General features: G+C 40.8%; 1 protein-coding gene across 2 annotated transcripts; it reads right to left on the minus strand.

Annotated features, from left to right (window-relative positions):
* Positions 1-3212: 3212 nt before the first annotated feature.
* On the minus strand, positions 3213-11843 carry LOC103993992 (protein TRIGALACTOSYLDIACYLGLYCEROL 2, chloroplastic). Of its 2 annotated transcripts, XM_018829504.2 has the most exons (6): positions 11201-11843; positions 6031-6360; positions 5219-5334; positions 4023-4113; positions 3837-3946; positions 3213-3430 (listed from the first exon to the last, which is right to left on the minus strand). In XM_018829504.2, the coding sequence occupies exons 1-5, from the start codon at positions 11696-11698 to the stop codon at positions 3854-3856; spliced, it is 1128 nt and encodes a 375-aa protein (XP_018685049.2). In that variant the 5' UTR covers positions 11699-11843; the 3' UTR covers positions 3213-3430; positions 3837-3853. The 2 variants fall into 2 exon arrangements, with proteins under 2 accessions (XP_018685049.2, XP_009412516.2); XM_009414241.3 differs by lacking the exon at positions 3213-3430 and having other exon boundaries at positions 3466-3946.
* Positions 11844-18833: the final 6990 nt, after the last annotated feature.

The following is an 18833-nucleotide window of genomic DNA, read 5'->3' on the forward strand; positions in this document are numbered from 1 at the left end:
GAAGCACCACCACTTGTATAGATGTGGCTCCTGTAAGGCTAGTCTAAGAGAGACCGAGGTTGGAAAAAGCAGGGAGACAGTGGGCATCTTGTCATGTTCCTCGGTAGTAGGGATAAATTGGAACGCCATCATCGTCTTCCCAGCAATCCATCCGACTCTCTCGGTGACATCAGTCACAGGCTTCTCTATGGTCGTGCTGATCCGATCAAAGATTAGAGGTGGGGGAGGGGATGATATGGAAAGCGTGAATCAGTATAATATAACGGGAATGGAATGAGATGACGTTGGAACGAGAGATGGGCCATCGGAAGGTGTTCAAAGATGATGATGATGATGATTACGGGCACAGGGAAGGCAGCCTGAGTGCTTGGAAAAGCGTGCAACGGAGGATACGTTCCACGCGTCTATCGATGTATGGAGATGTGTGTGTACGGCTGCCATGCAACGATGCGTCGGTAAAGAGAGAAGAGAAGACGCGCATCGCACTCGGCTTCCTTCCTTCCTTCCTTCCTTCCTTCTTCCTTCACCTCGGTGTGCATAAGCTTGATTGACGTATGTATGCTGTCGGTAGAACGCTCGCCCCCTTATGTTGCATTAAGTGTGGCTATTAAGTTTAAGATATCCATCTTCTCGTTCGTGTCTAGTTTCTGTTCTCTTGTGACTGACTGTTAGATGACGCATAGCTTATCGAGCGTCGGCCCACCGTCACCTACTCTTTGTCCCGACTCACGCAAGCTGAGGGGTGTGTGCCCCACCGCCTACTCCAGCGACTGTTACACCGGCGAAGTGGATGGAGACGACGACGTGAGGGCGTGCATGCATGCACGGCCGGGGCCGCCCGCGGATGGCGCTCGTTTGGATTCTGCTCCATTCCCGACGCACCCGGCGCGCTACCGTTGGCCGTGTAGGGTACGCTGGGCGCGCGTGCCGTCCGGAAGAAGCAGGGCGGCGCAGCGCGTCGGAACCCGGCCGTGAGATCGGGACGCGCCGCCCGAGGATGAGAGCGACCCTTCGTCCCATTCCCCTCGGCCGTGGCCGTACCCTTCGTCCCAGACCTCATCACCTCATCCCCGTTTCCACGCCCAGGGCCGTACCTTGCTGCAGTAGCTAGCGTCGCCGAGGAAGACAGCACTGTTCCCTGCCTCAGGCCTCCATCTCCGTCGCTGTCAAAAGGCTATCACAGACGAGTCAAGGAGGAAAAAGAAAGAGAGAAAGACAAGAGGGATAGATTCCCTTCGGCCTCTCTTTTCCTGCTCATGGCGCTGTGATGGAAGCTCGGGCGCACGAAGAAATGGCCGAGGGTAGCTGCTCATCCCGCAGAGCTGCAGCCCGAGGCGGTCATGCATGCATGTCAGTGCCTGCCACGATACAACCCAATGACATGACACCATTTCGTGACCTGACAAGAGCCGGGAAACGCACCCCCTGGCGCTCCTCTCATCTCCCTCCTCCTCCTCTCTTTCTCGGGTAGGGATTCGTTCCACGGTGGGGCCTGCGCATGAGCTTGCTCCCCCGGCAGCGGGCATCTCCACCTTTCCTAGGGCTTCACACCGCCACAGACATCTGTATCTTTGAATGGTTTGTTCGTGGACTGTGGCGTGCATCGGTTGTCGTGCTGGTGGATCGGTCCGTCTCCATCTCATCTCACTTGTTCTGCACCAGTCCGGATGAAGAAACATAAAATTGCCAAGACACAGATTTCCTAACTCGAAAGAAACATTCTACCCCGTGCAGAGGATGATGACCAGTAAGTAATGTACATCTGCATCTCATCATCGATGAGGCGGCGACTTGGCATTTAGAACAAGAAGAAACAATTAATGAAGAATTTATGGTGAGATACAAATGAGCTCATTAATGCAGAAGCAGAGAAGGTTTCATGGAGTTCGTCTCTGACAGGTTGAGGACACACACCATGCATGCATGACCCAAGATTTGTCCTCGGTTCAAAGAAACCACCTATACCATCCATCATCACATTCTGATGATGAGGCGTCGCTCATCACCCCTGATCCGACTCACGTAACATCAGCTGACGCTCCACGTCTCTAAGGGGCTAACAGTGCCTGACCAGCATGGGCCAAAACGTCAATCGAGGCTCATTAAACGACCGCTCAGGCTCGACTCTCACAACACGCCAACAGCAATGTCAGACGCCATCAGAGGTACGATCCTGCTCCCTGCAAACAGGCGCACCAGGTAACACTAAGCTCCCGTATAAATACTCCCGTGTTCCAAGCAAAAGGGGTGACAAAAAAATCATCTCACTCCACATCACTAACTTGATCGTCGGAGGGGTCGGGCCGAGCTTCCGACCCGACCTATGTGCAGGTACGAGGACGAAGCGCTTCTCACCGGGCGCACGGGCGAAGAGCCCTTTCTCGGAGGAAACCGTCGACCCCGCCTGTCCCGAGGAGCCCCTCCCCCGGGAGATTCCCCATCATCCAGACTCGAACCGAGCCACATCGACCCCGAGGCCACGGCTTAAAAGTATTTACACTAACAACCCCCGTAAAACCACTGCAATTAAATGTTGTACCTACACCTCTGAATCAATCAATCAAATGTTGTACCTACACCTCTGTATCAATCACTGTTCTATGTGAATCTTATGATGTCTATTAGACCGGAAGTCCATACACACGTCTAGTCATTCCATGCACCCGACTACTGATGGACAGACTTAATTTGCCAAATAACGTTAGATATTCTAATCAATGGCATAAATGCTGCATTTATGGATGTATAGTTTGATCGGCTAACTAACTAGAGATTAATCAGCTAAGCAAATTTAGTCCGAAGGAACTTATTATGGATGAAATGATGGAATGACACGCGTCAGGCGGTGGGAAAAAGGGTAACCAGTCAAAGTGGTCGAGGGCCCACACTTTTGGCTCCGATCGTGGATAAAGCGCCATGGTGGCCCACACACCAAAGGCGGTGTCGGAAGGGGACGCTCGATTTCGTTCTTGTCAGGAAGAACGCACCGGAAATGGAACATCTCATCCCATCGGATGACAGAGGGTGGCATGTAAACGACCATTTTTACTTGGCTGCATAATTAGAAGATCAGCCTGTCTTGGGGTACGTTTCCGTGGCAGATTTCTCAGCGAGAAGATGGATAGTAAAAGGCAACCATTTGTGATGGGAGCAGGATGGTTGGTGCATGACACCATAATCATGGTGACGGGCCAACACATGAACACAAGATCAAAAGAAGACCGATAAAGCAGGTGTGAAGCTCGAGATCAAGAAGAATGCATGAATCCTAGGACACAAAAAATCAACATCTCAAAGAGATCGGGAATGGCACCTGCAGAACTCACTGACACATACTGAAGCAGCAAAGAATACAATCACAACCTAAGCTGGGCTGGGCTGAATTAATATTCCAAGCATGATATTTAGGGTACTGTTTGATTCCCGCAACCTGTGAAGAAGACGGTGAAACAGTGGTGACATCGCTAAGGAAACAAAGTTCTACATAACTATGATTGTTACAGTCAAAACATTTTCTATTTTTTTTTAAATACATCTAAAAATCTGGATTTCCAAAGCAGAGTATGAAATCAATAGTTCAACAATTTGACTAAGTGACATGATAAAAGAAAGGTAACTAGATGGGGGAAGCCGGACAACGACTCATCATCCGACAAAACTTCATTCTTTGAAAAAAAAAAAAATTTTGATTGCATTATCTGATGCATCTCTCTGAATGACAGATATGAGATACTGAACGTCGAGACAGATTTGAGATACTGTTTTACGTACTCATTTCCGCCTTCCTCAAACATATTCATTGTTGAAAATTCCATAAGATAGAGCCGAGGAGAAACCTGGTTTCAGCAAATGATCATAAAAGCCGGCTGAGAGACTTGATTAACAACTTCAAATTTCTCCTTGTAGTCTCATCACCCGTGAAGCCCGAGATGTCTGAGCTAATACTCTGAAAACACAAGTAGTAATTACAAGGACTGTGTTGTTAAGAAATAGGGCTCAGAAAGAGAGCAAGGATGCCTCACCTCAATATTCTTTAAGGTAAATATGAGGGTGTAAACAGATTGCCTAATTAGGTCAACATTCTCAGGAGTTAGGATGGCAGACTGAACCTTCCTACAAGATGACAAAAGTTGGTGAGGATAGATGTGCATGCCTGGCACATAAAACTCCAAGGTTGTAGACATAAAGCAAGGTTCCTCATGAAGAAAGGTTTTTTATTGTATAGCCTAAACCTTAGCTTCTATCTAAATTAACATAACAGAATATTAAACATAACCAAAAATAATAAAATCTGCAAATCAAGACAAGTACAAAAAGATGAAAAAAAATAAACATAAATAGGCCTCCAACTTTATCACAAACTACCAACTCCCTCAAATATAAACCTTCTGAGGATCATCAAGTTGACTGAAGGATTAAGTTCCAAGGAAATATAGGTTTCAGGTGCAACCACAAGGTACTAGAAACTGTCAAGTTAGAAAGGTATGAAAAGAACACTGAAGTTTAAAGCAAAATAAATCAATTTCTAGCCTGTCATGCTCATCCAGAAATCTATCTCTACTAGCATATGAGGCAAGCCATAGCAAAAAGCAAGGAGTAAGATTCTGCTTAATCCAAGATCAGATGCTAGCTTCTTTAACCTAGTTAGCTTATCTCCTGAAATAAGTTGCATTAGTGCTTCACAGAATCTATGTGAACTGAAACTAAATTAAGCCTATTCTGCAAGCTAATAGTTAATCCTCAGAGCCTTGTTGTAATTGTTGAAATCTATTCTGGATGTACCAAACTTGGAAGTCTGGGACACGAGCAAAGAGTTCAAAAACAGATCAACATGACAAAAGTATAAAGAGAGCATATCAAGGTTTTATCTCTTAAACAAAGGATCCTTTTAAATTAAGTAAATTATTTTTATCCATACAATATGCAGATCTCCAAAACACATTTTATGAGCGAGTCTCCTTGCAAGAATACAGCTGCATGCATTTGATTGCCCCAATCCCAGCAATGGCAAGGGAATTGTGCACTCGCAGCTCATTTTAGTTAATAGTTGTAAACAAGAACCATCTAAACACAAATCTTATACTGCTACCATAACTACAGTATAAGGATTGTTAATATGTTATATCAATAGCAATCTGTATTTCCATATCTATTCAATCAGTTGATAATATTTATAATGGACGGGCTACCTTATGTCGATGATTTTAAAAGGTTATACCTTAAACCATCAGTTGCCTCGGCTAGACTTTTGGTTAAACTTTCCACATCCTGCAGCAGAGTGCTATCACGTACTTCAGCAAGCAAAGGTTGAATACTTTCAGCCAAGCCTTCAACCTGTTGCATCACTACTACAAATTCTTCATATTTAAGAAAGCAAACTTAAAATTGATTTTTTATTGGTGAATAGGATAACAAAATAAAAACAACAACCAAAAAGCTGCAAAAACAAATGCAATGAAAATCAAGATTATAAATGAAGTTATTCAAACTTCATGTCGGTGTAGCAAACTTTAAAGTATTAGGTGCACAACACCCTTGGTTCACACGCACAAAGATTGCTTAGATATCATGAACTACCAGAAAAAAATTAAATGACATTCAAAAGCCACTATACTTTCTACATGGCTTTAGCCATAAAGACTTAGAGCTACCTTACTCAGGCGTTAGACAACACCGCTGTTCTTGATTCGTTATCTAATATTAAGATTGGACACGTGAAACTACCAGTTACAACATCGTTTCCAAACATCAAAAAAGTATCAACATATATGATGAGAACTGTCCAGTGAAATCTAAGAGAAAAGGCAAACCTCATGTTTTTAAGATCTCATGTAGAATGATCACATGAGTGATTTAAGAAAAAATATCATAATACTAAGTAAACTAGATTAACATCTGATAGAAGAAGTGAGGAGCCTTGGTTATCATATATAAGTGATGGATAACACAAGATGAGGACATCAAACATATCCAATTTGCAGAATCACCATGCACTTATAAGGTAACACAAAAAAGTAACTTTCTACAGACCTTTGCTAGAAGTGGCTGTGCCTCTTCTACAACAGATGCAACTTTTTCAGCCAATCTATAGCTTCTCGAAATACCAATTTCATCCATTTCTTGTCCAAGACGGGTGAACACACCTACCAATGCATCCAAGCTTACCCCCTGCTGTCCTCTGATCTTCTCTTTGTCGCACACAATTAGGCCTTGTTCGGCACAATCAGGATCAAGAGGACCTGCAGAAGGTTCAGGCAGCGGATCCCTTGGCGTAATATCAATCAAGGTCTCCATAAGAAGGCCAGACTGATTCACTTCAACCAATGAATTTCGAGGTACAATAATTTTGTCATCATCAACCTGACAAGAAGAAGGTCAAAGAAGCTATAGTCTTCAATCTGCAATTGAGTCAACAAACCTAAGAAGCTCAGATACAGACAGTTCTGTGTACAACAATATTTCTTCATGAAAAGGCATCATGTTACATGTAAAAATTGCAGCCACATCAGTAACCCACCTTTTCAGATGTTGAAAGTTGTGTAAAACAAACGACGAACTTCTGAGATTCCAGTAACCAACTACTACATTTCAGTTTATGATGATGGTAAACGTTTTAAACCTTCTCATAACATGAAACACTACAAAATTTAACACTAGCTACCAACACAATTAATCTAATTCTGCTTAGCTACACCAGAATAGTGCAAACCAATGACTAAAATCTCAGGCCAGTACTAATATTGGTCAATTGTCAGATATATGGTTATTAGCTGGTTCCAGACCCAGTGGTTCCCTATGAAACCTTGTTTTGTAGGGATTTTTTTTTTTTTTGTCTCGACAATGAATGAAAAAATGTATATAAGACCTAATATTAATCATATGTAAAGAACACACGTACAAAATTTCCAGAATTCGAAGAAGATGGCACATGATAAATGTATTATAAAACTATAATTTAAATTTTGTAAATACATGGACTTAGAAGATTTAAGTCATAACTTATTAATGGTACTACCACCAAAAGGATTGTCATGGACTCATGCTGAAGTAGGCGGCTACTATGTCCATATTAGTCAGAGATCAATAGTATAATGTTGATACGTCCATGTATGATATTGTTCCCACGACATCTGATATTGATATATACATGTTACTGTTAAATCATAGTAATAATACTTGTGGCAGCTTGGCCTCTAGCTTGACCAGGGTATTAGCCACTATCTGACGATGTGGGATACATACAATTGTAATGGGGCCGATGAAATATGACTAGCATTAATTTACGCAACCATGATAGCAGCTGAGCTGTAGAACTACCACACCACATCACCACTGTGTGCCATATGAAGCTTTGGATTCTCAAAAATTGGGATCAACCATCCACATTGAATTGTGCCTCACAAAATTAAGAGAGCTTCCATCACAACAATCTTCTGTGCAATTTGATCACAATTAAGTTTCTCATCTCCTCAAAGCCATAAATTGTCTTCCTTTTGCCCTCAATGTACTGGTTGTGAACTAATTTGACCGATGATATGACATTAGATCATCATTTGAGGGTAGGCATTGATACAATGGTAAGGTTGCTTCTTTGTGACATACAAGACCTATGTTCGAGCCACGAAAGCAACCTCTTTTAATATTTAAAGGCTGCATACTTTGGCTCTTCCCAAACCCTGCATTAGTAGGAGCCTTGAAAACTAGGTATGCCCTTTATGGGTATAATATTACTCAGTCCACAAAAGTTTATGTCCCCATACTAGGGACCTAGGGTAACTAATAAATTTGTTATGATTCACCACATTGTTACAATAACATACCTCACAAAAATCAAAATCTGATGGAGAAGTCCCATCATCCTTCTTATTATTACTCGATGCAATGAATCAATTGAGTACGATTAGAAACCATTTCTCTTGTCATGTTGGTCGGCTGATTGAGACTAACTCACGGGGCTCCGACCCATAAACGACTTGCCTATAACCCGTATATAATTCACATGTTTGACCTAGGTCCTTGAATTGGTTTTTCTCCTCTGTCTATTTTAAAATAAAAGACATGGTGAATATCCTAGCTAATTGAGAAGTTGTCTTAGTGAAGGTGTTAGCTAGCCTAGCTGATAAAGATCTTGATAGTTTATCACAAGGTCCTGGGCTTGAATCCCGCCTTCGCCACTTACCCTTTTGGAAAAAAAAAGTTGGTTGTCTTAGTTCCTTGTTGCACATACCCAATCAATCATTAGGCCCGATTATCTCGGTAACATTCAGTGTCAAATGGATTCATGGGCATCCCCCATCTCTTTCCAACTCTAGGTATTGCAATCTCATATGCATGCTATAGTGGATGTAATTTCTCTAATCCTTGTGTGCTGCACATCAACAAAAACATAGACAAGTTACCATCACAACGGCCAGGTAATATGGCCTATGATAGATGCTACACTGCAAGTTTCCTCAAGTATCGATCTTTCATAATCCAATTACCACTCAGCTACAAACTTGCAATCAAACAATTAGCTCCAATAACATGCTTGATTGATCGTAACATGATAAAAATTACACAATCATGTGTTACTATAACCCATATCGTATCAACATAATGTTAAGTATCCCTTCTGAATGTGTCAGAACCATCATGACATTGTCACCCTTAGAGGTAGGTCAATAAATTAACTTTTCATGTTTTTAAAATTAAAAGATTGTACTAAAAGATAAGATAACTATATATCTTGTTGATCGCATCAACTACATTTGAGATGTCTGCTTCCAAGTTCCATCAAGTGATTACATTTTGAAGAACAAACAACCAGTCATCTTCGATTACAAGGTTATGTTGATATTGATACGTAGGATTAAGGTGGTAACCCACACCATGCCAATTGTTTAATGTTTATTACAACTTCACATAGTACAATTACATAAAATTTAAAAACAATGCAATTATGTCATTCCTTAATCTGTAATACGTAAGTACTCGAACAATTTAGTGTCAAGATCAATGATATAGAGGAAAGACTTAGATCTCTCCACGATCCTCTTCATGGCAAAAGATGTTGCCATCATCATTAGGTCTAATACAGTGGATCCCACATGGTGTTTTGAAAAAAATGAACTTGTGCCCCCATCATCTACATTGGTCATCTTGATATTAGCACCATTATCAGTCATCACTGGACTATGTAGTGCTCTCCAATCTCATCTATCACAGTACCCATCAAATCTGTATGCATCATGCATTGTGAATCTGATTTGATGCATCAAGGGATTTGTGAAAATGATCCTTCAGTTACAATACAATAAGAAATTTATGATGCTTATCCTAGGACTAGACCAACCCTTGCACATAAGGGTTACACCATATAAGTCTCACTATTTCTTGAAGGACTTCATTCAATTGCAAATTTCATTGATCACTTCATCAAGATATGAAGTGATTATCCTGAGATCTGATTGTACTCTGATCAGTTCTACAATTTAAAAGGGCAGATCAATATCATTAGGAATTGGCCTCTTACAAAAGGTGCTCAAGAAATCCTAACCTCCCCACTCAGGATTGGGCAAAAATTGACTGCCTCATTCTAGCGTTTCTGACATCTCACAAGCACCATTGCCATTAGAATGTCACAAACTAATACTCCCTCATAGATCATGAGCATTACTGCCACTATGCTGCCTCATAATGAAACATGAAAAACACCAATGAGATTATCATTCCTCCATCACAACTAACATAGGCAACACTAGACGGATTGTGAATCAGGTTGGTGCTCCAATGTGAAGGTCATGCCGTGATGACAAATCCGTACTTTACTACCTCCACGTCATTTTCATACAACCACTGAAAATGAGTTCGAGTACATAATTTAATTTGTCCTTATGTAATGGAAATGCAATCTAGAATTACTGTTCCATATGGATCTACATCAGATCCTCATAGCTAAACTAGATCTTAGTGAATATAGACCAGATCTGTGTGGGATCAACGCCAGATCTGTGTAAATTTAGGTAGATCAACATGGATACAACCTAGACCTATGCAAGCATAAACCAAATCCTCACACTGCTAAACTAAATCCACATGAAAATAGGCTAGTTTCATATGAATCTAGGCTAGATCCATATATCTAAGTCATATCTGGCTGATGATAGCCTAGACATACAATTCTGTAGGTAAGATCTATTCAAATTTATGTTGCATCAATGCACATCTATCCTAGATGTATGTGGATGTAGGCCTAATTAGCACAGATCCAAAAAGGAATCATATGGATCTAGGAGATATTGATCCACATTATCTAGCCTACCCCTAGATCTTCAGCATATATAGCATGAATGAGAAACCTATGGCATGCTTCAAACCAAAAAACATAAATACAGTGACACAAAATGACACGTAATCCAAGAAATAAATAGGTCCTGAACATCATGCGAAAAGCAAAAAATATTAGCTTAACATATTAGGAAGATACAAGCCTACTTTGATTTGGAAAAATAACAAGATTCCTAGAGTGGATTTGGGAGGGACGAAGAGACAATAGTAGGAAGACTGTGGATATGAATACTCGAACCAATAAATTTCAATTGGTATGCATCCGGTCCGTTTTGTTTTCAAACCTTTGGTGAAACAAACTACAACATTGCTGTGAAGTGAAATATAAGAAAGGTATTAATATTACTCACTGGGAAGCAACACGGTTAATTAGAACTTTCCATCACAATGAACATAAAAAACATGCAACTTTTAATCAGTATCCAATTGAAAGATTATAAAGATTATCAGACGGTAATATCATTTCTAGAAGTCGTCCGTGTGTATCCGGAAACAATAGTTGTACTGCAAATATGTGTTATCACTCTCATCCCATGACACCACAACATTATTTGTGTGTTCCAAAATTGTTGCAATTTGCACAAGAAAAAAGCCAACTTTCAAATCGTTCCCAGTTTTCCTCCTGCGTTTAATCAATTATTCATTGGTTCACCTTAATATTCAACCAATAATTCAACAAAAAATCAGATTACACTAATGTATTAAATCTTCCTCTTTGAACCTGTTGAATGGTGGACATCTATCTATACAGTGAAACTCATATGCACATATATGTCAAGCAGTCCAAAATCATTGAGCTAGCTACTAAAGAGGTAATGCTCATGCCTCAAGCACTATGCAAAGCTTGAAAGACTCATGCAAGCACACGCACCTCGGCAATCGCGTCGATGCTCCTCAAGGTGGAATCGACCCGCACCACGTTGCCTACGTTCACCCCACGGATCCGGACGGGGGTGCCCACGCAGATCCCGCACGCCTGCGAGAACTCGAACGCCACCTGATACTTCCTGAACCGCGACCGCAGCTGGATCCCCCGTAGCCAGACCATAGCGAGGGCGAAGAGCGCCGCCCCGGAGACGATGAACAGCCCGACCCCGCCCTCCCACACACTCCTCCACCCGAACCCGAAGTCGCCGAGCGGCTGCATCGTCTGCCGCCACAGCGTCTTCGGCACCTCCAGGACGACCGCCAGAGGGCTCTTCCCCTTCGCTGACGGCGAACGGTTCTCATCGGAGCTGGCGGAAGCAGCCTTAATCCGAAGGAATCTCCTCGTAGCACGGGAGAAATTCGAGGAATTGCCGACCGAGGGGAGAAACGACGACGTCGGCGGCGGCAGCAGCGGCAGCAGTGAATTGGCCGAGGCGATCATCTTGAGATCGAAGAATGGATTAGATTCTGCCCGGCGGATTGAAGGAGTTAAACCCTAGCAAGCAAGCATGACTGGATAGCAGCCAGGAAAAGAAGAGCGTTTGGTGACGCGAGACATCGATCGAGGGAATGAGACCAAAGAGGTGGTCAGCGGGAGCAAATGGGAACCGAGAGAAAGGTGATAGAGGTGTAGCGTGGGCCGGGCCGGGCCGGGCCGGGCTACCCGAGCCGGTCGATAATTGGATCGGTCAACTCCGACATCAGCCTCAGCTAAATCCGAGTCGAGTCAGTCGTGGTCAACAAAACGGGTTTTATCCGACCACATGGCTAAGCATGTGAAGGTGTGGAGAAAATTGAAGAGCCAAACATCGAGAATGAAGTCGAACGATGGAGAAGCTCCAGTTACAAACCCCAACACAAGAAACACGAACTGGTTCGGTTGCATACAGAGGTGTGGGGGAAGCTCAGATTCATGCCGGTCAGCTGGAAGAATCAGAAGATTTAAACATGCTTGCCCACGAGGGAGACGTGGGAGCGGCGGACACAGAAGAAGAAGAAGAAGAAGAAGAAGAAATTGTACCCATGTATGATGGCATTGGAGTACTGAAGAAGCTTGGATGAACATCTTCGGCAGCAGATTGGTCTTCGATAACGTTGGACATTGATCTCCTGATTTCCTCGAAAAGAAATCCATCTGGATCATTCTTTTGATGCTCATCGCCGAAATCTTGACTGCACGGATTCCAAGTTGTTTATCAACTGACGACTCTCTCTATCAAGTGCGTCCACCTGGAACAGACAAGATCCAAGTCGTTATATGCATTCTAGTTCTAAAGTCACTTACAAGAATTAACAGCAAACAACATAGGCAATGAAAGTTGACGTATAAGTAGAGGATTGAACTTTCTTGAACCGGGAACATTTCCAGTTGACATTTTTATGCTATCCAACTATAAAATGGCTTGTTCCAGCAGATACAAAGAGAATTTGATTAAAAAGAAACGATAGCGGGACAGTTAACAAAGATTATGTGATCAAAACCTAACGAGGAATTCGTATGAATGACACTTGAGGGTCTCACCTGGTCGCCGACTTGAATGAGGAAATTATGGCCGTCTCTGAAAACAGGCAACAAATGTGCAGATGTTTGGCTAGCACCCGCCATAAGCAGTCGATGCAAATTTGTAAGCCACCGGTGACACTCGTTCAGTTGCTTCTCAAATCTGGAAACTTGATCGATCATGAAATAAGAGGACTCACTCGGAAGCTCGGCATGCTCAGAGAATGTTCGACTCGTATGAGTGGGATCAATACTCCTCGTATTCGTACATGCAGGATCGACATAAGGAGCAGTCCTAAGTACTTGTTGAGGGAATGGATTTTGACAAACCATCAAATATGACCACATAACAACTTCTGTTGCCTTCATAATTCCATTCAGACAAGTTGTCAAATTGTTCCATGTAACTTCTTCTCCAGCATTTGAATTTTCTCGATGTCCCTACAAAGCAAAAGAAAACTCCTGTCATACATTCGACGACGACGATGGTGCAAATCTGATAGACAGTCATTTACGCCAGCATATAAAGGAGAACAATAACAAGCGGGCCAAAGGTAGAGCGAACAAGAATTTTGAACTAGTCGCCAACTTAATACTTTTGAAGATACAAACCAGCATTATTGTAAAAGAAATCTAGGCTTCTTAATGGATGATCAAGGTGCATAATACGAAAACTTACTACTTAATTATGCTAATCTGGAAAGAGGAGCCAAAATTTCAATTTCTCAATTTGTAATCAATATGGGCATGCGATAGGGAAAATGTAATAACAAATCGACCCCCTTGATAGTAGATTGGACATGTCGGTAAATCAGCATTTATGTCAAAATAAAGAATATATGGCGTAGAAAACATACCACATTATTCACATGTCATTCATATGCCGTATAGTACATACACAATCCTCACCCTCTCCTCATGATAAAAAAAAAACACTGTTTACATACACAGAGTGACATCCGATCATAATCACATCTTTAGTTTAATTTTTGTTGGCCCATCAAATAATTCAAACTTGTATGTAATGGTAAAAACACCACTTAACTCATTTTGATCAGGCTGAGAAATAACAACCTAATGGATCAAACAACAGTCGACTTGTCATGTGCAAACTATCCAAATTGACACTTAGCAATCCATTATTAAGTTTGGCCGTTAAGTCCAAACTTCAAATTCAAAAGAATATTTTGAGCAGAACTCAGAGCATGGTCTTTTCTTGCGAAAAATACTGAAAGCTTGGATGTTGTCTTTAAGTCAACACTTCTAAACACAGTCAAAGGCACAGTCATCTTGACAGTTCCCTTCCTAGATGACTTTTAATCCGTGCCATGTCAAGCTCTGAAGTTTCAGCCCCTACATCTCGGACTTGAATGATATTAAAAATAATGGTTATACTGGATATCTCATAATGATAAAAATCGAAGAGTATCAAGCAGTTCCCGTGAGGTCACAAATATCAGTTGCGCTGTCAAGATCCAAATAGTTCACTGTAACTTGCAATAATGTATAACCTAATTTCCTTCGTCTAACCCAGTTTTGCTTCAATCCACTTAACTAAAAAAAATGGCACGAGAAGTATGGTGGATGAATAAATCATAAATTTTACAAGGTGTTATACTTAATCTGCAATTCTTGGATCCATTTTATTAAGGGAAAATAGAACACCGATCAACATAGTGGTCAGAGAATGGAAATAGACGTATACCTCTGTAGTCACCAAGAGATGGTGATTAGTGATGGATCATTTGGTAGACTAAACATATTAAGCGGAAAAGCGAATAAGATAAACTGATTCAACTAAAAGGGTGATTCATATCATTTTCTAGCTCCATATTATGGAGGGCAAACAGCTAGAAAATAAACCGACACCTGTAATCTTGTGTCACATATTCTTGCTTTCCTTGCATATTGAGAAGCAGAGTATGATTTAGACTCTACTATTACTGCCATCTTTGTGCCTCATCTTCTAACACAAACTTCACTAACCTAAAATTGATCATCGGACTTGCACAGAGCCTTGTGTTATAACTCGAAGTTCTATATCTCAGAGGCTTCAACATGCAGAGAGTAGCATGTGTGGTATTCGCACATAATAGCCGCCACGAGAGGATGTACCAATAAACTAATCCAGACGGAAGATCCTTGGATATTACATAGTACATGGGCCTTGCCATCTGTACCAAAATAAGGATCATGATCAGGTCATATGGACAATATTCAGTGTGTGTCAAGAAAACTGGACCAGTGTATACTTGTAAGAATTAGAGGATGTAAGAATCAGATCATGATTAGATCATAGTACATGTGGATGAACTTCTCACTGCAAGGGCCCAATTTCTGACAGAAAAATTGTTAAAGAGATACAGAAAACGTTTGCTGCACGCTCAGAAATTGCGTTGATACACATACATGAAGTCTATTAAACATTCAGGACAATGATAGACAAAGGCAAAGAAGTGTATATAACCTGCAGGGTTTGCTCAGCAAGATGCCTAAGCTCCCGCCTCCGGCTTTCTACCTCATCAATCATCTCCCTACAAGCAGGTTTATTTTAGTACCATGAAATTATTCAAGAAAGTACAAAGATCAATTGCTGCTGGTATTTAACTCACATCAGAAGAACATCAACACATATTTCTGAGACATGAAAGTACAAGCCAGACTGATTCATATGGAAACAGCAATCAGCAAACTGATACAGAAGCAGTGAACCAAAGAACACTAGCAGGAAATGGTAGAAAAAATAATTACTCTAAATGTGAACAACAAATGCAAGCGACGGGCGTAAATAAAATCTGATATTTTTTAGTTGGGACAACAAACGCAAAATTGACAAGACAATAAAAGAAATGAAAGCGGCAAGAACACAAAAATCCACCAAGTTAGGGCAGAAAGAACGCAAGCGGCGGTGGAAGAGATAACCGTGATTCATGCTTCAGTGTGAGCTCCCAAAGTCGTAAGGCCTTCCGCCACACCGCTAACTTTCCCACTTCGAAGCCGGGAGGCACCCCCGGTAGCGATGGGCGAAGGCCACCGCCAAGATCGGGACGCGGACCCGGCTGCTCTGAGCCATGAGATTCAAGATCAGGGTTTGGATTCGGCTGAAACTGTCGCGGCCTCCAAACCGCTCTCATCTCCGCTGGCACGGGGTATCTCGGCGTCGATGGGCGAAAACCACGGCCAAGATTGGGACGCGGAGGCGGCTGCGCCAAGCCATGGGATTCAAGACCAAGGTTTGGATTCGGCCGAAACTGTTGCGGCCTACAAGCCGCTCTTCCCTCCGTCGGCAGAGTGTCTCTCGGCGGGGATGGGTGAACCCCACGGCCAAGTTCATCATTAAATCCAAGATGAAGGTTTGGGATCGGGGTTCGGAATGGGAAGGGAAGGTAGGGATAAGGCTTAAAACGCTGCAGCAACGACGCCGCTTCCCACTCCGCCTTCTTCCTCGCCAGCGCGGCGCCTTCAAGCGAAAATGGGCGAGGGCGAAGACCGCGGACCGGAGGGCGCCGCGCCCGGGGATTGGGGTTGGGGTCCGGCGGTGGGCAGTCGGTGCCGGGCTCCGCGTCGGAGACTGCGGCGCGCCCCATCTCTTCCTCCTTGAGAGCCACGACAGGGCGGGAGATCGTCTGATGGACTATTTTACCCTCGTCAATCTTGGTAATGCTATGGTCCTCGAGCTCATGTTCTCGAGGAGGAATCTTGAAATGTCGGTGGGCCGTTTCGTCCTCAGGGAAATATGCGGGCTCTTTAAATAGCTAAGGGGGGGAATTCGATAAGATGCGTCGGATTGGCTTTAAGATCCGTGGGTATCCCATGATAGGCCAAGGTGGTGGTTCTATTCGCCCGGTCCGGCTCGACCGCGCATCGACCGGTCTTCGGTTCCGATGAACCCGACCGAGGCACAAATAGGCAGCAATATTTAGGTAATTCGATAAGTTCAGATTTAAATATTATAAAATTTATAAGGGTATTATTTATTATTACATGATAACGAAAAAGTAAATATTCAAATCGAATTTAAGTAATTATAAAATCAATTATACCTAAAATAAATATTAATCATGATGATATACCGTATTTACTTATCAAAAATTCGTCTTGTAAAATTATTATCGAAGATTAATTCTTCGCTTTCGACGATTATCAAAAACTTCCAGTACGCAAACTTTAGAAACTCTCTTTAAGCACTCTATCAATGTAGTTCTTATAAGATCGCTTGTCGAACCTAATTGACTTCTAAGATCAACTCGAGAGTGGCTATGATAGAATCCAACATTGACTCAGAATTATTGATATCTCATTCTATAGGAATATATCTTAACGAAAACCTCATCCAATAAATTTTGAGAATATTAATTAGTTTTATTGATTAACACTTAAACCATTTACATCCTCATCGTTTATTATTTGAAAAAAAAGAAAGAAAAGTCAATAACCCATAATCATTTCAAACAAAATACACTTTAAGAAAACTAAAATTGAGTATTTTCTCCCACCGATATTATTTCAATTCTGATAAATACTATTTTCTTACTTTATTCAGTCCGGAAAAATCGATAAAAGTGAAACAAATGATCAGAGTAGAAAATGATAATAGAAAAAAAGGAAGACAATTTTGCATATTGTCTGTGTTCTCTTTTTTTTTTTCCTAACAGTAAAGATGTTAAAGATATGAATGATGATAATTAGTGTGTGTATTGTTGTTCATGTAACCTTTCATTTCCATATGCACAAGAAAGCTTATATTTGCATCTGTGTTCTGCAGACTGTTCAGCAATCATGGAAGAGTTCAAACTTTAGGAAATCTTCAAGAAGGTGACAAAAAGCTTTCATAAGCTAATCATCCACTTCTTTCTGCACAAGAAACATGCTGAGTGTGATGTGATGTGATGATGCAGATGGGCCCATAGTTCATGATTATATAGTCTTTCTTTTGCTGACCTGAAGTAGATGGTAAGTTCTTCCATGGGAGGAGGAAGATGAAGGTGAAAGTTATACATTATTTTTATTCGTTTTCTTTTGCTATAAATGGTGAGTTTTTCTTTTGATTTAGTTGATGATGGTCCAAATATTTAAATTAGTTTAGATTCATTGGAATGTATATAAATCATATAATTCATCAAATCTTTAATAGATCATTCTTTTAAATAATAATGAATAATTTTTAATTATTAAGATAATTTGAATCTAATCATGATTTGTATCGAATATATCACAAGTAGATATAAAATGAGGGTGTTATATCAAATTATATTAAAGGTCATACTTGATAAGTTATTTTCGATGCTTAAGTTAGCAAATCAATTTGGACGATTCAATTTAATATCAAATCTTAAAAAAGTTAAATCAAATGCCTAGTGACAATATACTTGAGGACTTTTATAATACGATAAATGAACATGAGAATAAGAAACAAAATATAATTAAATATTTGACACAATAATTACATAAGTTATTCGATCATAATTACTCATTTAATAGTGCATCCAATCGAGATATTATGAGGTTATTATCAACTCCTATATGGTTCCAAATGTCACTAGCTCGAAGATTCAAAGCTAAAAATTAAATAATTAACTATAGTATGTTTCATGACTTTCTTGTCAAAGATAATGATTGAATAGATAACTCAATTTGATTTCTTTGACGATTTTCTTGTCAAAGATAATAATTCAATAATTTCGATCGACTAAACTAACTTTTAATTATTCGACGTGCAAGATAATTTGAATCTAATTATGATTTTTATCAAACATATCACAAGTAGATATAAAATGGGGGTGTTGAATCTACGCGTATGGATCTTATAAAATTATATTAAGGGCCGTGCTTGATAAGTTATTTTCGATGCTTAAGTTAACAAATCAATTTGGGCGATTCAATTTAATATCAAATCTCAAAAAAGTTAAATCAAATGCCTAATGACAATATACTTGAGGACTTTTATAATATGATAAATGAACATGAGAATAAGAAACAAAATATAATTAAATATTTGACACAATAATTAGATAAGTAATTCGATCATAATTACTCATATAATGGTGCATCAGATATTATGGGGTCATTATCAACT

Source organism: Musa acuminata, chromosome BXJ1-8 (genome assembly GCF_036884655.1).
Source record: "Musa acuminata AAA Group cultivar baxijiao chromosome BXJ1-8, Cavendish_Baxijiao_AAA, whole genome shotgun sequence".
NCBI lineage: Eukaryota > Viridiplantae > Streptophyta > Magnoliopsida > Zingiberales > Musaceae > Musa > Musa acuminata.